Below are 24741 nucleotides of genomic sequence, written 5' to 3' on the forward strand. Positions count from 1 at the left end.
TCTCTTTTCCCCTGAGGACCGCTGCTAGATAGACCAAAACAAAATGACTCTACTCTTATTCCTCAAGTAATATTTGGAGCAATAAATTAGCCATGTGCTCTTTGGACATTCAGTGCAGATTAATCAGAAATGTGCATAAATCCTCCAGCCAGCAGCACTTTTCCTAGATCTTTATTATAGCTATCGGCTGTTAAATCAAGGGTATGCAACTGTGTGCTGCTGAAGGTTATTCCAACCAAATGTTATGTGATTTTAGTGATTGCTCTCTCAAAGCTCTAAAACAAATGGTGTTCTCCCATCATAGAACAGATTATGGTTTCACATCATAAAGCCAGCAATATTTCAGGGTAATGGTTATGAGTTTGTTTTTGAATTCCTAAATGTCAGCCTTGTAAGGCAGATGAACCTAAGCCAGGCAGTTTTTTTTGTACATCCTTTTCTTTATTGTACAGTACAGTCCATTAAGTGACATTGCTTTCAACATAAGAGCATGAATTATCCAGACCAGAAATGCACAGACTAAACAAACATAATAGCCACAGTGTCTTTGAATATGGATTGGTCCTTGCTAAATAATGACCGAACAGGCAACAAAAGAATATTGGGAGCCATTCAAGTGCATAACATTTTCCAGTATTCTTGCGTCCTGGGTTTGGCCTTCAGGAGCACCAGCAAAGGCCAGCTGGTTATTATAAATATCCCAACTAACCTCTGTCTAAGGATGCAGTCAGTTATTAAAAAAGGCTCTTCTCTTCATAGCCAGCCAAAAACCCGGCCACTTTTAATCATCGTCGTCATCGTCGTCGTCATTGAAATGCATGTGTTGTCCTCTAGGGGCAGGCGCCCGCGTTCTGTCGTAGCCTTTAGTGCTGCCTGTAGGCTTCTCCTGGGTGGTGATGAGGTCTATGATGGCTGTGATGACAGCGCAGTCTTTCGACTGACGGTTTTGCCAGTTTACAGGAGCAGGGTTACGAACTTTCTCCTCCAGCAGAGAATCCAGCTCTCTCTTTAAACTCTGTGGAAAAGACAGAACCGAAAGGTGAGTATATATATATAAAAAAAAAAAAAAAAAATCTCTCATCACGAGCTTCATTGTGAGTGCGTGCTCGCTTACCTTGACGAGGTGAGCGATGCGTGCCGGGGATCTGAAGACGATCCACTGGTCCACGGCGATGGTCTCCTGGTCCTCGTCTTTCTGGATTGTGATGTCTCCTCCGAAGAACAGCAGTGAGAACGGGGACACCTCAGTGCAGTCGTACAGGAAGATCTGAGGACACGCACAACGACAGGAGCTTTACACCAAACGCAATGAGACAGTCAGTGACAGGGAGCAGGATCATTATGACACACCGAGCCAGACAGCTCTGTGGTGTGAGCTGAAAGTGTCCCACTAGTGAAGAGACGCTGTGCGAATTTTTGAAATGTGTTTCAGTGCCTCCCGTGTTGGGAGAAATGTCATCTCGCCCCGTCTGTGAATCTTGCAAATGTGTTACACTCTTTTTCCATCCGTTTTCCTCCCTGTGCTGAACTGACAGCTGCTTATGTAGAGTAGCTTGACTATTGATGGAAACCCACCATGGAAAATACCAGTTTTCTTAAAACCAATTAACAAAGTAAGTAAACTTAATGAAAATTCTGAATATTCAGATAGAAAATAGAAGTAATACTCTATGTAATGCACTGATCTGTATGCACACACACTCGCAGAAGCTACGGAGACTACAAGAGCAGCAGACTGAGGTCAAACAAAACCTATTTCAGCTTTGAAGGTAAGAAGTGTTGAAAATTAGCATCAGAGAGAGGTAGAGAAAGGCGGAGGGAGTGGGTAGGAAACAAGGAGAGAAAAAAAAAAAAGAAGCAACGAGAGAGCAGGGACAACTGCATGTGCCCCATGAATGTGCAATGTAATAGACCACCAGGGGCAAGTGCGTCACAGGAGATAAAGTTTCACGTCATCCCTCCTCACTTTCCCCTCTCTCATTACACAAATGCCCTTGACAATCTCAGAATACCTCACTTTTATAATAGTGCACAAAACCACACTACAAGAAAAGAAACCTGGCATGACGGCAATAATACTGGTGAAATGCAACAAAACGAGGCAGCAAAGACCAAGGCAGCGACGTGAGAGACAAAAAGGCACAGTAAGCAATCAGAGAGGACATAAAAGGTCTTTTTACCATTCAGTCATTCATTCATAAAGAGACAGCACAGAAAGAACAAATACAGAGAGATGGAAGGGAAGATGGGAGTTTAAAGAGGGAGGAAAAAAAGGGCCTGGGGGGGGTGGGAAGGGTGCTTTTCATTACGCTAACTTATGCTTCCTCGCGTCCTCTCCCCTCCCGGGACCCAGAAATCTTTCCCCCTCGTCCTCGATCGTCCAATCCCTTATACAATAAATGATAGGCTAAAACCTTAAATTTTTTTTTGTCAACTATAGAATTATTATCTTTCCACAGCTTGTAGGAAAATGTTTCAGATCAAATTAAATGTAATTCACAGAAAGAGCAAATGACATCGATGTTACTTTTGAACTTTTCTAAGAAATATTTCACTGGGTAATTGCAGCACCTTCACATGACAGACACAGCAGTGCAGCACTTCCTACGTAACTGCACTGCTTAAGACGGACGCTACGGAGCCAAATATTTCTTGATGTGGCAGCTGCGACTCCTCTGTCCTCAGTCGCTTCCTCGCATCTCTCTCACATCCTCGCTGGGAGGAGTAAGAGAAGTGAGTGAGGGAAGTGAGGCGACACGTTAGCATATTGAAAAGCACCCAAAGACAGAAAGAGGCAGAGGAGAGAGGGCGGCTGTCAGGGAGCCGTATTGACTGTTTTGCCGCCCCCCCCCACCACCCCCACCACCAAGCTTTGAAGCACAACAGCCTTTGAGAGACAGAGAGTTGAAAGGCAGTGTTTTAATCAAATATTCATTCAGTGCAAAGCTGGCGTGGCACAACTGCCAACCTTCAACCACGGCTTCTTCTTTCCACTCCCATTCAGACGGACGCATACGAAACCAAACAGACACAGCAACACACACTCGCATGTAAAAACACAGCATTAACACAGCAGTGTTAAACCACAGCATAATGTCCCTTCGCCTACTCACACTGCTCGTTCTCATCTTGAGATGGTAGATGAGCCATGTGTAGTTGAACTGAGACTCTTCAGCATTGACTGATTTGGGGTGGATGCACACCTTTCCATCAGCCTGGGTGTACACCTTAACCCTGAGAAAGAAAAGATGTCAGAGTGTGTGTTTGCCTGTACTGTAGGTATACTGGTAAAAAAAAAAACTCACATCCCCAACACATGACAAAAACAAACATTTAAACACAGTTTTTATTACCATCATTACGCGATAACGGACGAAAGAACAGAAGAGGAAACATGTACCATTGCTAAAGGTGGAAAAAGATTTATATTCATTAAAAGGGGAACCACTCTTCTACACCTCACTTCTCACTTCTGTCTAACTCCACCCCTCCAGATTATTTTTTTTTTTAAACATGTAGTCGTCAGCCCCCAACAGACAGCGCCTCAAATGATGCCAGGTGTATTACCAATACACCGGAATGTGTCAAGTCAATTGGATCCAGTTAAAGATGCTTTCTAGTACTCTTTTATGTTTCACTGCTGTACAGAGATTTTCATCCAATTTCAATTATTCAATTATTGTATTGTATAATTTTGGTCAAATAATTCTACAGATTTCATATCTACACATGCCTACTATGTATGTGTGTTTGTAGGCACATGTTGTTGTCTCATCCCCAGAACCAACTTTGTTAAAAACAATCAGAAAGTAGTCCTAGAAACAACCCATCAGGTGCTTTTGGCTTGTTTATACGATGCCCAAAGGATGCCTCCTGCCATTTTAGCATGGAGCGTACTAAAGACAAGTTGAGACGCAGTCGGCAAATCATCTCTAACATGAAAGTAACGCTGTGTTTCAAACTCCTATGTGTCAGCTGGACAAAACCTGACTGCTGCGTACAAAGCTGCTTGTACCAGACAGCAGTCGGATTTAGCAGCAAAACAAACAAGGAGCGCTTCATCGAGCAATGAATCCAGCAGAGATGTGGTGCGGATGGATGTGAAAACTTTAAAAACTGGCTTTGCATCAAGTGTTGAGAATTACTTATGCAGAATAAATGGCCCTGCACTACTGGGTCTAAAGCTGTCACTGAGACAGACGAACAAGCCCTACTGGGAGAGTACGTGTCCGTCTCCCTGTTGTGTGTGTCTGTCTATTGCACACAGGTCACAGCCGTTGCCCATGACAGCTGCCTGAGGGCAGTTTGATGATGACTGCATTGATCTTCAGCTGCAAAAAGCTCCTCTGTTTTTGACAATTTACCTAGCATGGTTTCTGCACAGCCTCCGGTAATTGTCGCGGGGCTCTTACAGAACTCTTACCTGAGAGGTCTGATGAGATATTGCACTGTGAAGGCTATCTCAAGATCAATAAGAATGACTGTGTGCTTATCTATCTTTCCCTTCCCTTCCCTGTCTTTGTCATCTCCCTCTTTCGAATTGGCAGACTCACCCCGGCCTCTTTTTGCTGTTAGTTGGTCTTATCATGGCCACCTTCGGGTAAAGGCCAGCTACAATTACTGCCTTGATTAACTTCTCATTGTCTAGGGAAGGAAGTGAGAGTTAGAGAAAGAACAAATGAGCACGGTTACATTTACATGCTGCATGTGATATTCCATTACTGTGCCACAGCCTGGTTTTAAGAGTCATAAGAAACCGAATTTTCTGAAAGCTGAATTGCAACCAAAAAACTCCTCTTAGTTACCTGAGTTGACATTAGACGTAGGGTCTTTGGGGTCCCTGCTGCTGACAAAGCCTGTACGCATTAGATGCTCAGCAAACTGACCCTTCATGTTGTGCAGCATCTGAATGATGAAAGGACAAAGTACTTCATAGAGGGCTGCATGTTCTTATCTGCCCAGACAGAAGATAATTCCGGCACAAAATTAACCTAGGGGTTAATAACATATGCGACCCTTCTCTGGAATATGTTTTCATGCTAATCGAATGTGTAGCTATGTCGCTAGAAACAAGCTAGCGCAAACCGGTGATTAACTTTCGGGGCAGTGGGTAAATCGCTATTTTATACCACTAACAAGGCTCAAACGACAAACGCGGTGCAACCAGTAACTAGTAACGTAGCTGAAACACAGCATTCGTGTTTCGACTGATCATGACTGTTTTCGAAAATGGCGCCCGCCTGTAAACATGAACTACCCAAAGTGAGTTTTTTTTTTTTTTTTTTTTTTTTTTAATTCATTTATTGAGAGCATTTGAAGTTACATACAACACATAGACGTACACATACATACAACTACAAAATAAGTACATAAGCAATTCATATGCCAGGGAGTCTGCAAAGTCCATCAAGGCCAATCAACAAGTAGTCCGATTCATAGCATCATTACAGTTAGGAGAGTTCCAATATTATTCAGTCATGTGATGCCACAAGTGTTGAGAATATATGCACAGTTTTCAGAGCTTTACAGTTCTTTGAATATCTTATAGAGTCCATGTATTCATTGACTTCATTTTCAAACACAGGAAAGAAAGGTTTAGAGCCCCTGAACTTACATTTATGGATGTGATGTTTAGCGAGTAGAAATAAAAGATTAATTATGAAATATTTCCCTTCCTTATCCGTCTTAAGCTCCACTACACCAAAGAAAACATCCTTAAAACAAAAGCGGAAATCCTTAATGAGATGGGTTTGGATAAATTCAAGGACGTCTGACCAGAATTTTTCTGTGTAGGAACATTTCCAAAATAAGTGGGAGATATCTTCATCTGACCTTTTACAGAAAGAGCATTCAGATTCAATATCTGGTTTATACCGCTTCAGCACACACTTTGCTGGGTAGAATCTGTGAATTAATTTAAACGTAACTTCTCTCACTTTATTAGTAAGCATATATTTGAAAGGTAAAGACCAAACATTTTTCCAAGGGACATTCTCTATTAAACTGTTCCAATATGGTATTATATGAGGAATAGTAACAATATCTTTTTGGTATAAAGTTCTAATTGTTTATTTTTTAGTCCGCGCCCAGAGAAAGCATAAATTCCCCACAGCAGTATCAGATAAATCCATATTGTGAGTCAGTGGCCAGGGAAATGAATGCCTCCCAGCAGCATTCTGATTCCAGAAGGAATTGCATCAAAGACAATTGCATACTCCTTGACCGAAACAGGAATTTGAAATTTCGCCGATAAATTCTAAATAACTGTACAGTCTGCCATTCGTGTCATAGAGTTGGCCAACAAGTAAAATGTTATTCCTGTACCAGTTTTCAAAAAATAAAGATTTGTTTTTGAAGAGAATGTCCTTATTATGCCAAATGTAATACCGATGGGGTGAGAAGTTATGTTTAAATAAGAGAGACCAAGCTAAAAGCATGTGTTTATGAAAATTGGACAGTTTGATTGGGAGTTTGGCAATACTATAATTGCATAATAACAGAAAATTCAGGCCACCAATTTTAGAGAAAACATAGTTAGGAATAAAATTCCATAGTGATGTTGGATTATTAAAGAATTGTCTGAGCCAGTTGATTTTGAAGGTGTTGCTTAAAGTTGTGAAGTCCAAGAAATTTAAGCCCCCACACTGATTTGTGTTCATTATTACAGACTTTTTGACGAAGTGAGTTTTGTTTTTCCACACAAAATTAAACAACATATTGTCAATTATTTTCGATACCCCACAATCAACATCCAAAGAGGCACTACCCAAAGTGAGTAGAGTGCAGATTTGAGTTGCGCATGCGTCACTTTGCGACGAGTGCAGATGTGAGTTGCGCATGCGTCACTTTGCGACAAGTAGCCTACAAGATGCTAACGGCGTTTTGAGCTAACGTTAGCAATCAAGTAGCTAGCCTACTAGCTAGATGCTAATGGCGTTTTTAGCTAACGTTAGCAGTCAAACAATCATAAATAGCTAAAACGTTTTTGAAATGACTGCTAGCTACAAGTTAGCAATCAAACACAACATCGGCTGTCACTTGAATGGCGTTTTAAGCCAACGTTAGCAATCTAACAATAATAGAGAGCTAAAACGTTTTGAAATGACTGCTAGCTACAAATTAGCAATCAGACACAGGCTGTTACACTTTATGTCACTTGAATGGCGTTTTGAGCTAACGTTAGCAACCAAACAATCATAGATTGCTAAAACGTTTTTAGAAATGATTCCCATCTTCTGTTATTGTATGTAAAGAGAAAAGTTTATTATTTTACAGATTTCACAAATTTCAGTAAGACACGTTATGCCGTAAACAGTTTAAATCTGACCATGCGCAACTCACATTTGCACTCGACCAAAGCCGGTCTGACTCGGTTAACATCGGGTATGACACGTTATGCCGTAAACCGTTTAAATCTAAGCATGCGCAACTCAAATCTGCACTATTCTCACTTTGGGTAGTGACAACGATACTGTCAGTACCCGATCCGTTCCACCTGCACAATCCGTTCTGCGCATGTGTAAGATGACACATATGCCATGACGTAGGCGCAGATGATAATGCTGCGTTCATGCCACCTCGAAATAACAGGCACCGCCCCACTGGTTACGTTGTTTCTGCAGCTAGATTCAGTCTAAAATAACGTTAAGTTAAACTTAATGGGAAAAGCAAGCTACAGCTTAATTAAGACATTACAGTAATAACAATAAAGACAAGTATTGAGTGATTGTATTTTAATAGAGTACAAATAAACACAAAGTTACGTAGCCGAACAGCTGTTATATATGTTAACGTTTATTTTCAAGTTTTATTTTGAGGGTCTTTTAAAGTTTACATGCTGTCTCAGCTAGCGGTTAGCCGAATTAGCTGTTAGCTAAACTAACGTTAACTTAACTGTGGAGGCTAACGGCAGACCGCTGCAATCAGCTAGCGGTTAGCCAAATTAACCGTTAGCTAAACTAACGTTAGCTTCCCGGTGGAGGCTAACGGCAGACCGCTATAATCACCTAGCGGTCCGCCAAATTAACCGTTAGCTAAACTAACGTTAGCTTCCGGGAGGCTAACGGCAGACCGCTATAATCACCTAGCGGTCCGCCGAATTAGCTATTAGCTAACTAACGTTAGCTGGAGGCTAGCGTGTGAACATCTTGGCGCGGCGCGCAGAACGGATCGTGCAGGTGGAAGCGGTGCCGTTATTCCAAGGTGGTGGTGGAATGAACGCAGCATTATCATCTGCGCCTACGTCATGGCATACGTGTCATCTTGCACATGCGCAGAACGGATTGTGCAGGTGGAACGGATCGGGTACTGACAGATACCAAAGAACTTCTAATATATCAGGTTCCACTCCCTCGTTACTTCCGGCTTCTGAACTGGTTGCAGTTCCACCAGAGTTCCATATAGGGGGCGCTCACAGGCCAGTGCAGAATGAATGGGACTCTATGGAGCTATACCCCTCAAAACCCACTTTTCTCAGGATATCATTTTTTGTCTAGTAATTTTAATGTTGCATTTGAAAGGGGAGGCTAAGAAAATACACACTGCTGTGTGTTAGATTTTTTTAAAGTCGCTTTTTTGTTCTAAAAAGCCTTTTAAAATGTCAATGACGCGTATACACATATCGCGCCAGAGATACTGCTTTCTACGGCAAGCTCTGAGTCGCTTCGCCTTTGTTCTGAGGGCATGACAACACAGCTAACAGGTAAGGCTCTCCCTGTTAATACATGTGCTAGAAAGAGGTTTGCTAATGTTTTAAAGACCACACCGAAATATTCACTCTGATATTCAGGCTCTGCTTCGGATGCCGTCAAGCGGGATCTCCGATCGTAATCACTCCTTCACTGACCAATCAGCATTCATTAGCAGAATGCTAGCGTGTTATGGGCTACAACGACTCACCCTGTAAGAAATCAAAAGGACATAAGTACTCGTTCATTCAACTTTCGACCTATAACCCATGTTGAACTTGCAAAAACTACAATCAAATCTGAGGTTTCTCAACGACAATCAGGCGAAAGAGACAAATTTAGCCGTCTAGCTCCATAGAGTCCCATTCATTTTGCACTGGACCGCGATCACCCCCAGTGGAACTCTGGTGGAACTGCAACCAAAATCCGGTACAATGGGGCTGGATAGGGAGTGGAATGGCTTTCCGTAGACCGGCTTTGACGATACTGTCTTTATAATCTATCTTTTTAATAAACTGTCTGTATACTTACAAAGTTCTCAATGCTTGTTTACATGTAGGGACCCTCATTATGCTACCGTTGAAGAGCCTTGTTAGTGGTATAAAATAGCGATTTACCGACTGCCCCGAAAGCTAGCGTCACAAGCTAATCAGCGGTTTGCGCATAGCTTGTTTCAAGCTACATACACATTCGATTAGCATGAAAACATATTCCAGAGAACGGTCAACACAGTACACATATGTTCTTAACCCCTAGGTTTATTTTGCGCCGGAATTGTCCTTTAAACACGTAATGTGGTTTTATTTTCAAAGTACATCAGTAGAGAGCCCAGCACAGCACCCACAATCAGCCTGGCTCACCTGGAGTGTATTGGCAGATAGGAAGTTGTCCCAGCAGTACTCCCTCTCATACCTGGCGCCACGCTGTTTCGCTTCCACCCAGCCCTGGTCAATCAATGGATGAATTTAGGACACGATCAATTTATACAGCGGACAGAGATGAAAGAACACGGACAGGTGTCGGCTGTCTTACCTGGAAGGCGTTGACAATAGTGAGGTGGTCACTCTTGGAGTTTCTGGACAGGGTCTTTCTCCTCATGTCTGCCATCTTCTCTTTACCCTGAGAGAGACAGATGCATTAAAGAATATTCTTTTAAGACCTTCTTTAAAGTGAAATAAGTCGGGAGGTAGAGTGCAGTAAAGTGTTGAAGTGCGCCTGCGTGTGTGTGTCGCTGCCGACGAAAGCTTTCATGTCTGTGAACTCGGCGGCCTACCAGGGGGATGAAGAAAGGGTCTTTGAAGCTGAGTGAAGCAGCAATGGTGAGTACGGGGTCGAGGCAGCCCAACAGAGCTCCAAACAGGATGAGTTTGCCAATGTGAGGCTCCACGGGCAGACGAGCCAGGTGGAAACCCAGCGCTGTCAGATTCTCTGACCGGTCCAGGGCGTTCTTACAAAAACAACAATATAGTTAGTCACAAAACCCAGAAGAAAATCACACATCTTTATTTGTAATGTGTTATCCACAAAAAAGGGAATGAATAGCCTTTGTTAACATAGCATGTTAAATAAGGGTTATTAAGGTTTTCAGGAACATCTACTTTGAGTTGTGTTACCGTCAGAGCAGATCTGTAAATAATGCTTCCAGACAGGAGACTTCAAAACCACATGCTCTGGTGAGGAGATAGTCTCTCTTTCTAAAATGCTACTGTTTCCCCATTGGCTATTGCAGTTTTGCTGCTGAAAACTGTTAAATAAAGCTGAAACAGTAAGAAAATAAATAAATTACGTGATGGGCAGAAAATGAATACTCAACTATTTTGAAAAGCAATTCATCTTCTCCGTAATTTTTCAAACAAAGTGTAAACATTACCACATTTCAGCTTCTCACTTATTAGGGTTTGATGTATTTGTTAAACAAAATATGCAATTACTGTCACATTAGACTATTGATTGGACAAAACAAGCTATTTGAAGACATTAACTTTGTCAAATTTATAAGAAATTGCAGGGGCATTTTTTCAAACATTTTCTGACATTTTAAAGAGCAAACGAGAACATAAAGAAAATCGTCAGATTAATCGATAATATAACTAATTGTTATTTGCAGCCCAAAAGTCAGTTGTTGTTCCTGGTTTACTCCGAACCTATTTTTTTGAATGATCTTTATTCTTTCTTACCAGGTCTATGAGGTTCTTGATGGCTAGGTTGACGGCCTCTTCAGTTGGAGGGTCCAGGGCTTTCTCCAGGAATTGAGCTATAGACCCAAGCTTCAATATCTACAGTGGGCAGCACACATCACATCACACACTGATCAGCAAAAGCGTGCATTATTTTTACATCAAATTCCTCTCTTTTTATCTAAGTGCTTGTCATTAGTGGCAAACACTGAATTGTTGGAAAAATACACTACTTGTCAAAAGTTTTAGAACACCCCAATTGTTTTAGTTTTTTATTGAAATGTTATCAGTTCAAGGCCAATGAATAGCTTGAAATGGCTCAAAGGTAAGTGGTGAACTGCCTGAGGTTAAAAAAAAAAAAGTAAGGTTACCCAAAACTGAAAAATAATGTATATTTCAGTATTTTACAAAAAGGCCTTTTTCAGGGAACAAGAAATGGGTTAACATGTAAAGCTGTTCTGCAGCAATGGAGGTTGATCAAGCTTTGAAAGTTGGTGCTACCAATTCCCACAGGTGTTCCAACTTGTCTGGATTACTTACAACCCCCTCTGTTTGTATAAAAGTATTGTTGGAACAAACTGTGGTACCATACCCTCGTGAGCATTATTTGAACAGTATTGTACTGCAGAAAGTAGCGTGTTGCTATAAAAATGGCGGGAAAAAGGCAATTAACAATGGAAGAGAGACAGACCAACATAACACTTAAGAATGTTGGTCTTTCCTACAGAGAAATTCAAGAAAGTCAAGGTGTCAGTGAGTACAGTATTCTTCACCATCAAAAGGCACTTAGAAACTGGGGGAAACTCTGACAGGAAGAGGTCTGGCAGACCCAAAGCCACAACAGAATCAGAAGACAAGTTTCTGAGAGTCAACAGCTTGCGTGATAGGCGGCTCACAGGACAACAGCTTCAAGCACAGCTTAATAGTGGTCGTAATAAGCAAGTCTCAGTTTCATCTGTAAAGCGAAGACTTCGAGCTGCAGGTTTGATAGGTCGAGTTGCAGCAAGAAAGCCATTGCTAAGACGTTAGAATAAGAAAAAGAGGCTTGCCTGGGCCAAGAAACATCGTCGATGGACTACTGAAGACTAGAAGAAGGTGTTATGGACTGATGAATCAAAATTTGAAATCTTCGGTTCATCACGCAGGATTTTTGTACGCCGTCGAGTAGGCGAAAGGATGGTTCCTCAGTGTGTGACATCAGCTGTCAAACATGGAGGAGGAAGCATGATGGTCTGGGGCTGTTTTGCTGGATCCACAGTCTGTGATTTGTTCAGAGTGAAAAGGAACCCTGAACCAAAACAGCTACCTCAGCATTTTGCAGCGCCATGCAGTACCCTCTGGTATGCGCCAGAGTTGGCCTAGTTGGTCAGGGGTTCATCCTACAGCAAGATAATGACCCAAAACATAAGTCCAAGCTATGCCAGAACTACCTTAGCAAAAAAGAACAAGATGGTAAGCTTAAAAACATGGAGTGGCCAGCACAGTCACCAGACTTAAACCCCATTGAGCTGGTTTGGGATGAACTGAACAGAAAAGTGAAAGCAAAGCAACCTACAAGTGCCACACCTTTATGGGAACTTCTGCAACACAGTTGGGAAGAACTTTCTGAAGAATATTTGATTTCCATTGTAGAAAGAATGCCACCAGTGTGTTCAGCTGTTATATCTACTACTACTTTGATGAGTTAAAAATTTAGAATACATTTTGGTTTATAAATTGATTCCATGATTTCTTTTTTAACTTCAATTATTTATTTGTTCTATTCTTTCATTTCAGAGTACAATAAGACATTGAACTGCATGAATTTCAATAAAAACCTGGAAAAATTGGGGTGTTATATCTATCTATCTATACACCTTATATGCCTTATATACACACACTGTATATAAGGTAAGGTCTGTTACAATTTTCTTTATGTGTGTCTTCTTGTAGTTTGCTTATATAGGTGATAAAACAACCAACACTGTGGAGAGTTAACCTTAAACTTAACATGCTCTTATCAGTGCTGGGCTGAGCACAGCATTAATGTGATGACACAAGATGGTACTATGAAAATCCACATTCTCTAAATACGTATTCACTTTCAAATCAAAAACAGATTTTTAAATATACCTAACATTTACCCGTGACAAACTGAAGAGTAAGCAAGCGACTAACAGGTTGGTGTTGGTAGTGCTAGTGCAATAGAGAGTATGCTCAGGGTTAGCATGTTGTCACGGTTTCTCTCACATTAAGGACAGACTGATGCATTAGTCCGCCTCTCACCCACACACACTCTAATACATCCAACTGAAGTAGCGGAAGACACGCACTCAAACACATTTCCAATAAATCCACTGGTGAGAACAATCATAGCAAACACTAGATCTGAGTGAACTTTGGCTTAATGTTCCATTAGCATGGGTTGAAATATGTCTGAGTGGAGTATGAGGATTTAAAAAGAGGAGGGAAAAAATAAATAAAAAAATAGTAAGCAACCAAACATAAAAAAGCGACTGATGTTGATGATGAGGGAACGAGGCCCAGAAGAGGAGCGATTATGTGCATGAGTCAGCCCAGAATGTTACTCCCTAGTTTTCATTAGTCAGAATAGGCTGTAAATCAAAAAAACAGCAGTGCTGTCCTCGTCCGTCCCCTGCACTCACAAAACTCATTCACAGCAATCTTGTCCTCATCTCAACTGCCCAGCCAACACCTATATGTCTCTCTCTGTCAGTCTGTCTCGCTCTTTCTCTCCACATACACAACCTTGATCTGCAGGCAGAGCTCCTCCAGCGGTGTCCTCATGATTTCGGGTAATTGATAGGCATCTAGCAGGCTGGCCCTGAGACCATTGTACAGATGGTAGCACTTCCCTGGACACACTCTGGATATATGCACAGAAGAACAAAGTGGGACAGAGAGGGGAGGGGGAAAAAAAAAGCTTATGTGTTACATCAGTCATGTGACAAATGCTTCATTTAAAACCAATGGGATGAATCTTCACTCAGTAAGCAGCTCCTGCTTATTGTGCTTTGCTCCACTTTGATGTCAGAGCTAGCTAACAGAACAGACATCTTGAGTCACAGACTGGAAACAACCTGGGAGGGACTACACTTTTCCTGTCTCAGTGGTTACAGATGGGAAGACAGGAAGGAGTGGGCTGATGGAGAAGACTTGACAGAGAGCTGAGATGATTGGAAGGAAAAATAATCCTTCCAGATTAGCATTGCAAACCCAGAGGCACTAATGTACACCATGGCCTCGTTATAAAGATATCCACAAATACCCATGTGCAGACAAACACACAAACACACAAACACACACACACCCCCCTACCTGCCGGCACGTCCTTTCCTCTGTTTGGCATTGGCCAGGCTAACCCACTCTGCTGTCATAGTGCTGATGTTGTTGTTGGTGTCAAAGTGGGTCTCCTTAATCTTGCCTCCATCTATCACGTAAACAACGTCATCTATGGTGATGCTGTGAGGAAGAGTGGAGAGAGAAAAGAAGAGGGAGAGAAATAAAAAGGTTGGAATGAAGACCAGATCAGACAGAAAATAAACCTTCAAAGCAGTCTGTCAAGAATGCTTAGCTAAGGCTAAGACACACACACACACACACACACACACACACACACACACACACACACACACACACACACACACACACACACACACACACACACACACACACACACACACACACACACACACACACACACACACACACACACACACAGAAGTAAAAATAAAAATGCAGCCCTTGTGGGTTTAGACTCTATATTTAGTGGAGTGATGTGAGAGGAGTGCAGGCAGCTTCTTAATTTGGTCAGTTTGTGCATGCACGAGGCTCTTTGAATGCATTAAAAAATTGCCTGACAGAGACTCAGGCTGCTCCACCCAAGAAATGTATGCTAATTATACCCAAATCCGCTGTTTCTATTAATGACTGGGACCTACAGCATTACACTTGTACACACGTACACACACACACACACACACACACACACACACACACACACACACACACTCTTTTTATCTAAGTGCTTGTCATTAGTGGCAAACACTGAATTGTTGGAAAAATACACTACTTGTCAAAAGTTTTAGAACACCCCAATTGTTTTAGTTTTTTATTGAAATGTTATCAGTTCAAGGCCAATGAATAGCTTGAAATGGCTCAAAGGTAAGTGGTGAACTGCCTGAGGTTAAAAAAAAAAGTAAGGTTACCCAAAACTGAAAAAGAATGTACATTTCAGTATTTTACAAAAAGGCCTTTTTCAGGGAACAAGAAATGGGTTAACATGTAAAGCTGTTCTGCAGCAATGGAGGTTGATCAAGCTTTGAAAGTTGGTGCTACCAATTCCCACAGGTGTTCCAACTTGTCTGGATTACTTATAACCCCCTCTGTTTGTATAAAAGTATTGTTGGAACACACTGTGGTACCATACCCTCGTGAGCATTATTTGAACAGTATTGTACTGCAGAAAGTAGCGTGTTGCTATAAAAATGGCGGGAAAAAGGCAATTAACAATGGAAGAGAGACAGACCATCATAACACTTAAGAATGTTGGTCTTTCCTACAGAGAAATTCAAGAAAGTCAAGGTGTTAGTGAGTACAGTATTCTTCACCATCAAAAGGCACTTAGAAACTGGGGGAAACTGACAGGAAGAGGTCTGGCAGACCCAAAGCCACAACAGAATCAGAAGACAAGTTTCTGAGAGTCAACAGCTTGCGTGATAGGCGGCTCACGCACACACGCACATACCTGGTCTCAGCTATATTGGTAGCAATCACAATCTTTCGAATTCCAGGCGGAGGCTTTTTGAACACCTGAGAAGAGTGAGGGAGAAAGAGATTGGACTTTTCTGATATTGAAGAGGGAGTAAAGCAGGACAATGGGCAGACACTCAGAGACAGACACAGTCAGAGAGAGACAGGCAAAGAAGAATGCTGACCTGCGTCTGATTAACGGTTGGCATGAGGGAGTGCAAAGGGATGATAACGAACCGGTCTGAAACACAACAGGACACAAAAGAAAACCTCAAACGAAGCACCATTTGCCCACATAAGATAATAGTTTGTGCGTGGGGCTGAACTATTATGTCTAAAAATATAACCTTAAATATCCTGGTAAACATCGAGAACGCAACAAATTATCACTGTTATTTGTAAATCTTTGGCAACAAATAGGAGTATATTATTATCTAATATGGACAGAAAAATAGAAAAACACATACAAGTAATCATTTTTTTCTCCAAAATATAAAAAAAAAAGTTAGGGTCAAACATCCAAGTGAAGTAACCATAAGCCAAACGGAGGACTTTAATATCACAAAAAAGCACAACCGTAAGTGAATAATGATCTCTCTAAATAATTGTCTAATCGCAATTGTTTTTACATAATTGCCATTTCTTTGTCTAACTGAAATTAATTAATTATTAGCTAAGGTCCTAAGGGGTATGACTGTTGATGGAAACTGTCAGTTTTATGTTCATTTAAGAAGAAAAAAACACAATGTTTTATGATAAACAGGTGTGGTTTACTTCATAGGCTGTATAATTGTGTTATAACATTATCTGGGTCACATAACAGTAATATAACCAAAAGATGTATCCTGGGATTCATTCAAAACTTTAATTTGACTGCAAAAGTAATTCATAAACAAATATTTTTAAGCTGGACTGAAAGAGACAATTACGTACATTGTTAATCGCAATTATTTCTGAGCCAGTTCATTGTACAGTAAAATATGGAATTGTTACAGCTCTACGTGCAGCTACCTGATTGGAACATCTTCTGAGCAGTGAGCAGGTCATTGAGACTGCTGATTTCGGCCCAGCCAGGCAGGAAGATCAAGATCGCTCCTTCCTGTCAGACAAAGACGTGACACAACAGCAGTTGAAAGACACACAAAACCCAGCGGGGCTCCAGAGGAGAAAAAAACAAAACAAAAAACGACAAGAAACAAACTGCCAACGGTAACAAAAAGCCATTAGCTGGAGCAGCCAAGGGAACAAGGTGCCCGTGTCCTCGGTGGAGCTAAGCCGAGGCACATGGAGATGACTTGCCCTGAGCTCCAAACATGCACATTCAGCCACACAATAGGCCCTGACATTGCCTGCCGACATCATTACGACAACATCATCTTCCCAACAGCATATCCTCTGCTTCACATTACCACACGACAGACTCTCTCAAAGCAGTGATAAAAGAAAACCAATTAGTCACCTGGAAAATATAGAGGCACACACACTTCAGCAGGATAACAGATGATGGTGGCTCATAGAGTTGGAGGTATTATATTGACCTGTCTGACAATGGAATGGATGGCCACTTAACGTAAAGTAGATGTCATCCCCTCAAACATAAAAACAATATCTCATAATGCTACAATGGGTAAGGATACCTTAAATGATTGATGTGGAGCAATTATGTTATTGGAGCAGCAAAGAATAGGACAGAGAATAATACAATCAATCAAGCTTGCAAGACTGGTTACAACAACCATAGACTGGTTACAACAGATGCTTGCAGGTTGTTTTTTTTTATTATTATAGCAGACATCCACATTATGAGATATATTAGATATATAGAACAGAACAAATGAAAACCATTTAGGGCTGGATACTATTTAAATGTTTTTGATACTGGGGCCAATACAAGTTCTCATTTTTTGTACCAATTTTGTACTTTTGAGGAATGTATATTTTGGGCATTTGTAGGCCTTTAATTGACAGGACAGCTTTAGACAGAGAGAGAAGGGGAGAGAGAAGGGGGAATGACATGCAGTAAAGGGCCACAGGTCGGAGTCGAAACCTCTACATATGGGCGCCCGCTCTACCAGGTGAGCTATCCGGGCACCCACTTTTGAGGAATATGAACATGTTTTTCTATAAACCTTTTTTTTTTGTAAATAAAAAGCAATTGCTCATTTCTTGCTGCATTGTTACTTTTATTTGTGTATTTCATACCCGTCTCATTGTATTTTACCTTTTTTTTAATATTCTCCTTCATTTTTTTAACAGCTTTTTAATGTTTTATGTAAAGCACTTTGAATTGTTTGTTTTTGAAAAATGCTATATCAATAAAGCTGCCAGTGCCTTCCTAATAAAATGGCAAACTTCTCAATGCATCAGTGTTTATTGTTGTCTTAACACTAAAGATCTTTCCATAAATAACATACTCGCTTAAGTTAGCTACGTTTCCCCATTTCCTCATATAGGGTAGGGAAAATCTGATCAAATAATAAGTAAACAGAACTTGGATTGAAACCAGGATGGTAACCAGTTGCTACAAACTAATTTCAGCCAGAACTCAAAATGTAGTATTGTTTGATGCTCAGCTCTGGAATCACATCATCTGAGTTATAAACAAAAGCAGTGTGTGTTCAAAGGTGTTAAGAAGTATGTGACCTCATCTTTGACAACAAATATAAGGGCTGCAATTTATGAGATTCACATGCAGATCAGATTGTACAAAGCAAACCAGAGCAGCTTCTAAAGACAATGCTGTATGCACCATGCTGAAAAGGTCAGAGATAAATAATGTTTTTAGAGGCATAGATATCAACTGAAGACTAATATAACTTGAAAAGCCTGAGCAAAATCTCTCTCAAAACCTCTCCAGCTACCAGTCCACCACCATACTTTGGTCCGTATGGGGACTTGAACCAATCAGTTCCCAACCCAACTCCCTACTGACTGAGCTACTGCCACCCCCCAAAAATACAACTTTTATGTTATCATCAGAGATGGGGACTCAAGTCTGAGACTCGGACTCGAGTCGCACAAACAGCTGACTTCAGACTTGACTTGCAACGCGACCCAAAAGACTTTAGACTTATCTCAGACTCGAGCTTCGAGACTCGTCAACATGCAATTATTGCTTTTTAAATCAAAATGTATTCATGTATTTCTATTTTCTTTTATTGCTGCATATACGGGGAAACGTATGACGAGCTGTATGTCCCCTGCCCTTTGCCATAATGTGCAACGTAACGCATGCGCCTATGTGCTCGCACTCACATATCAAAAAATGCATTGCCAATGGCGACACCAAGTCCTCCCGGAGTTGTGCCTTTTGTCATTAGTTTTGCTTTCAATAACTTTGTAAAGAGTGGCAGTAAGCCAACAGCTACATGCAAAGTGTGTGGCACCAAGATAAATGATGCCGGATCAACAACGTTGGACTTCATCAGGCATCTAAAAACGCACCCAGATAGGTCAGTCACTCACACACTAATGTGAAAAGAGACGTTACGTTTAGCATACATCGTCACAGGTAACAAGCTAACCATCGCAAAGTGTTGTGCTAATGCCGGGAACAGGCAAATTGTATCTTTATTGTTAGTAGTTGCTGAGGCTCAGAAATCCATAGCGCTCAGGAGGCGGGACGCACGGATCCACCTCCCCAGGAACAAACGCTGTGTTGGGGGGGCAAACTCATGTGATGATTAATTGATCCCGTGGATGATTTGTAGGCTACTAAGTGAACAAGGTGTACCCGGTCCACCAAACACTGGGCCGTCTTGACTGTCTTAATTCTGCACATTTCTGTTACTGTAGTTCTGTTTACTATTTCATTATTTCATCCATGCGTGGCGCAGAGGATCCGTGCGCACTGTCACCTGCCGTGGAGACGCTGGCCTCACTAACCTCTCCTCCTCTGAGTCAGGGCTCCCTTATGCTGGACTCCGTTTCACTGAGCTTACTAACACTTAGAAAATAAATGGCATTACATCAGTGAGTTCAAACTGCTTATTGTGCATAATTTGGACTAACACTGAGATGCATGTTGTTCTGTAACTGGTGTGGCGCTGCCACTTTTCTCTTGATTTCCACTTCGACATTAGACATAGAGACGTTACATTTAGCATATATCGTCACAGGTAACAAGCTAACCATCGCCAAGTGTTGTGCTAATGCTGGGAACATGCAAATTGTATCTTTATAGTTTATAGTTGTAGCCGTATGATGTTACAGACTTCGGTTAATATTTCACCAGGTCCGAGGGCTAGAGGGATGTGTTAAGTAGACCCCATAAGGTTATCCTTCAACTAATTTTGATACTGTACTGTATGGATGGTAGCTACAGGACAGGCTTTGAATTCATAAGATTTAACAATACAGTGTTAGGGACAGATCAGATGGCCAGAGACTTGAGACTTGACTTGGACTTGTGGCAAAAGACTTGAGACTTGACTTGAACTTGCAAAAAATTACTTGTGAACATCTCTGGTTATCATCAATGGGGAAAAGTTTCTGGAAATGCTATTTTGCCACATGAAAGACCTAAATTTAAACAAAACTCAGGATCATATTAAGCTGGTACAAAATAACCCACTCTTTAAAAAGGACTATTTATTTCCTGAGAGGAATGAAGGGGGTATGAAGAACAGACAAGAAACGTAGCTTTTGGGCCCTGAGCACCCCTGCCTTTTAATTAAAGCTAATTATTATTACCAGAGCTCAACCACTGGCACCCACATGGGACTGCATGTGTGTGTTAATGTCTGTGCATGTGTTCATCTGAAAGAGAGAGGAAGAAGAGAGTGATGCACGGAGTGTGCCGAGTTACAGCCTGACAGAACCACATGTTCACACACATGCAGTATAGAAAGAGGCTCTGATTCATTCCAACTAAAAATCAAGTAACAGCACGGTAAGCTCTGCGGTGTTGGCCAACTATTTAGCGCACACACACACACACACACACACACACACACACACACACACACACACACACACACGTTCGTTAATGCCTGTCAACCCCCTAGGTGTCTAATCACAGACTCCTGCACCATAATTAACCAATCATCAAAGTCCAAAGCCTGGCAGTCGGCCCGTACCCTCAGTTCAGAACGCCGTCACGGCGAATCAGCCAGTTCCCTCTCGCCGATTTGACATTGCCACGGTGAATCAGCTGGTCGCCTGGCTCAGGGTGGCCGTGACTGATAGAGATATGGCTTATATGGGAAGGGATAATTATTGTGTCTGTCTGCGTTAGTCACTCCTCATTCTGGGCTGTCTCCTTTTTCTGTTCTTCTGTCTTACACAGCCACAAACTAACAAATAAGTTAAAGTAGTACAACTTCATTTTTCCCTCTTCTTTCAATTCTAGCACTTAATTTCCTAAGTTGTCTTCCCCTCGTTATTCTCTTTTTTAAAAGTGACAAAAGGCTACACTGAATGGTATTGATTGTGAAAATCTGTTCCATTGTGCGGCTCGGTTTTCACACCTTGGCATTGGCCTAAGTGACTCTGACTAGAAACAGTTGAAGAATACAAGAAACATACAGCAAATACAAATTTGACTGCATTTACTGAAATTGCGACTATTTTTCAAAACTTTTTGCTCTGCCTTCATTACGTCTGTACGATCATCTCCTGATATGGCCACAGTAGGACTGGGTCTACTGAAAAAGTAAAACATTAACAAAGAAAGAGATGTTTGATCTGACTTAGTCGACAGTATACTCCACATTAGCAAAGGCTGAACTGAACACTGAAATGACATAAAAAGAGAAATTTTAACAAGTACTGGAAAGAGAAACCAGGGAATGGTTGGGAGAGCATCTGTTTGATCACTCATTAGCACAGATCTGCTGCCAGGATGTGTGTTATTTCCTCTGATCTAATGTCGCTCAGTGTTTGGAAGATAGCCCTCCTGTTCCTTCCATCTGCTCTACCTAGAAATGTAATGTACTCTTCTTTTTTTGTCAGTTTCTGCGTCAGCTATTCACTTTTATTTGATCTGAAACCATTTCCCCAATAGACCACTGTTCTGTTGGCCTGTCTATGATCAGTGGTGGAAGATTTTCAAGTCCAAGACACATCTTAAAATCTACAAAAGAAGTTCCCATGACACAAGCACTCAGACTGCTCAGACCCATAGAACAACCTCCCTGAAATCCCATTTTCATTAATGGAGTATAAGGCTGCACAATATATAGATTTTTTTTTTTCAATATCAACTAGCACATTTAACATATCGCAAAAGGCTGCGACGTATCGCAAAAGACACTCAGAGATATTTTGTGTTAGTTGAAAGAAAATATCAGTAAAAACACTTTAAAATGTTCTTTTTTAGTGGTGCCTTTTATATTTAATTCAATGTTCAATAAAAACAATTTTGGAAAATATTTCCTCTCACTTGTTATAAATTCAATACGCAATTTGTTGTATTTTAGCAGAATACTGAAAGCTGCAGAACTGAGTACACTTTAATATCTATTTATTTATCGCAAGTAATATCATTATCGCGATATTTAACATTATCGCAGATCGCATAATTTCCTCATATCGTGCAGCCCTAACAGAGCACAAAGGTACTTCATCAAAAATATAATTTAAGACACCAGAATTAAGCCACTTTCAGATGGCTGCCCTGAAACCAGACCCAAAAAAGTTAAACTCGCCTCCTCATTGAGCACAATATGGCGAATCAGTGCCACTATCAGCTCCAGGTCAATCTTCTCATCGTTGTCCAACATCTCCAGTGCCTCAATGGTGTTGTCAGAGTATCTGTAAAACATGGGACATAGACAATAAATAAATAAATAAATAATCAAACATATTCCGTGCTTTAACATGGGAACAAATTTCAATTGAAGTGATTGTTACAATCCCAAACAAGCAAGAAAAACAATTTCAATGTTCATATGGGCACCTGACTACTGTTTGAAGACAAACTTGAAAATCTTCATTTTTTTAAGTCACAGCAATGAAGTGATAAATAGGCCCTAAACTTTATTTGCCCCTTAAGCCTAAATTACACTTGGGCATCAAGAACTTACTGTACTGCATACAGTGTAGGAAGTAATATATACGGTGCTGCTCATGAGTATAGGAACCCATGCTAAAGTTGACTAAAAAGAGGAAAAAAAAAAAAATCATCTTTTGGAAATTGATCTTAATGCCTTAATTAAAAAATGAGGAAAAATCCAACCTTTAAGGACACTTACCTAGCGATTGGCATGGTTTTATTTCAGTTAGCCTAATAGCTGGTTTGATTTGCATTGAGAGATGATTTTATGGAAAGTACCCCATGCTAATCTCTAGGAATGGTGAAGGGTATGTGATGATGTGGGGCTATTTTAATTCCAAAGGCCAAGGGAACTTTATCAGGATGCATAGTATCCTGGGAATTTAACATAGGGGTGTCTATACTAATGCCCCCTGTATTTTAAGGAAGAACATTTATTTATTTACGATACATTACTCATTCACAAAGAAAATTGGTGCTGTCAAAGGTTGGATTTTTCCAAATTTTTCCAATTAAGGCATTATGATCAATTTCCAAAAGATGATTTTTTTATTCCTCTTTTTAGTCAACTTTAGCAGCACTGTAGCTCTGCCCACTGTGTGTAACATGAATGTTCAGACAGTGCAGTACACAGTAAAAAAATGTTTTGCATTAACCTTGGAATACTGAGCAGTAATAATGGTGGCAAAGAGAAAGAAAAGGGACTGCGCTGCAGTTAGGTGTACTAAATGAAGAAGAATGTTTGTTGAGTGTTATGGAGAAGAGGATGACATTTTAAGTGGAGCTGGTCCCCTCAAAAATGTTGGGGCAGTTGCAGGAGGGAAAACCGCACCAGTACAGTATTTGCAGTGTTTGTAAAGCCCATAATACCTATACATTGACATGTAGTTATAGTTTTGAAGAGGAGCACAACATTGCTTTTTTCACACTTCAGGAGACACTGCAGCAACTTAAGGCGTAGGTACACTTCAATGCAGATAAATCAGTGTGTACCCTAACAAATCTACCAAAGGGTCAAGTGGTCCAAAGCGCTCACAGTTATTCATTTTAAAATGTGAATGTCCCAAAGCCAAATCCTCCCATTCCCCACCTAAACAACACATCTATCAACCAATCTAACTACCCTGCTGTTCTCACCAACTCACCTGTCCTGCAGTGTCCGTGCATAACTAGGCCAGCTCTCCTTGTATTCAGCCTCCTTCTCCTCCTTCTCCGGTCTGGAGTGGCGCCCCTGCCAAAAGCCTTTCTTCCATGAGGGGCGACGGTCCCGATTCTGGGACCGATACCTGGCAGACACATCAACCAGTTTATACAAGACCCCATTCAAACAAAAGAGGTGAAGTGGTTCCTTTTGTATTTTTGTATTTGTGTCTGTGCATGCGTGTGACTTTGTATGTGCGTGTTTGGCAGCAGTGTTGTTCTACCTGGTCATCTCCACAATGTCCTCAAGTAAGAACTCCTTGACTGGAAACGTCAGACCAGGGATGTGGATTATTTGACAGTTGTCTAAAGGTTTGAACACAGGGAAATGGGTAGATGAGAAGGAGAAGAAATCCAAAACATTGAAACTGCAAGATTAATGCTGAACAAACTTTGGTATGTCTTTTGGTGGGCTGCATACCAAAATATTTAGAAAACTTCTCTGCGTTGAGCGTGGCACTCATGAGGATGATCTTGAGGTCGTCTCGGAAGTCGAGTAGGTTCTTCACAATGACGAGCAAAACGTCCGATTGCAGGTTCCTCTCGTGGATCTCGTCCAGCACCAGGTGGCTGATACTCGACAACAATCTGACACCCAAAAAGACAAGGGAAATGGTTTAAGTCTGTGGTTGATTTCAGGTGTCTTTAGTATGTCATCATTTGGTGTGAAAAAAATAGCAGTTTCGTGTCTATTATGTCTGTATTTGATACCTCTGCCAAGAAGATCATATTTTTAGTTTGCATTGTCGAATTGATTCCTTTTTTTCGCATTTTTCTGCATAATTCTTGAACCATGAAGCGTAGATGCACATTTCATTTATTTTTACATTCTTTGGTTCAAGTCGGTAACTATAACTAGATGCCGTTTTTCCTCACTTTTCGAGAGAGGTCATCTAATCTTTTGCTATATAAAGTTGGTGTATTAGATAAT

General features: G+C 41.0%; 1 protein-coding gene across 1 annotated transcript in view; it reads right to left on the reverse strand.

Annotated features, from left to right (window-relative positions):
• Positions 1-419: 419 nt before the first annotated feature.
• The window catches only part of dhx36 (DEAH (Asp-Glu-Ala-His) box polypeptide 36), a 33609-nt gene continuing 9287 nt past the window's right edge, over positions 420-24741 (reverse strand). The window contains exons 9-26 of the mRNA XM_039823433.1: positions 24232-24398; positions 24035-24116; positions 23756-23896; positions 22264-22369; positions 16628-16715; positions 15802-15857; positions 15612-15676; positions 14183-14326; positions 13613-13730; positions 10865-10963; positions 9961-10134; positions 9720-9806; positions 9548-9631; positions 4806-4905; positions 4554-4644; positions 3114-3234; positions 1115-1267; positions 420-1015 (exon numbers count right to left, since the gene is read on the reverse strand). Of these exons, the coding sequence (XP_039679367.1) occupies positions 782-1015; positions 1115-1267; positions 3114-3234; positions 4554-4644; positions 4806-4905; positions 9548-9631; positions 9720-9806; positions 9961-10134; positions 10865-10963; positions 13613-13730; positions 14183-14326; positions 15612-15676; positions 15802-15857; positions 16628-16715; positions 22264-22369; positions 23756-23896; positions 24035-24116; positions 24232-24398 (2110 nt within the window). The 3' untranslated portion in view covers positions 420-781. The remainder of the gene's footprint in view (positions 1016-1114; positions 1268-3113; positions 3235-4553; positions 4645-4805; positions 4906-9547; positions 9632-9719; positions 9807-9960; positions 10135-10864; positions 10964-13612; positions 13731-14182; positions 14327-15611; positions 15677-15801; positions 15858-16627; positions 16716-22263; positions 22370-23755; positions 23897-24034; positions 24117-24231; positions 24399-24741) is intronic.

This window comes from Perca fluviatilis, chromosome 2 (genome assembly GCF_010015445.1).
Source record: "Perca fluviatilis chromosome 2, GENO_Pfluv_1.0, whole genome shotgun sequence".
NCBI lineage: Eukaryota > Metazoa > Chordata > Actinopteri > Perciformes > Percidae > Perca > Perca fluviatilis.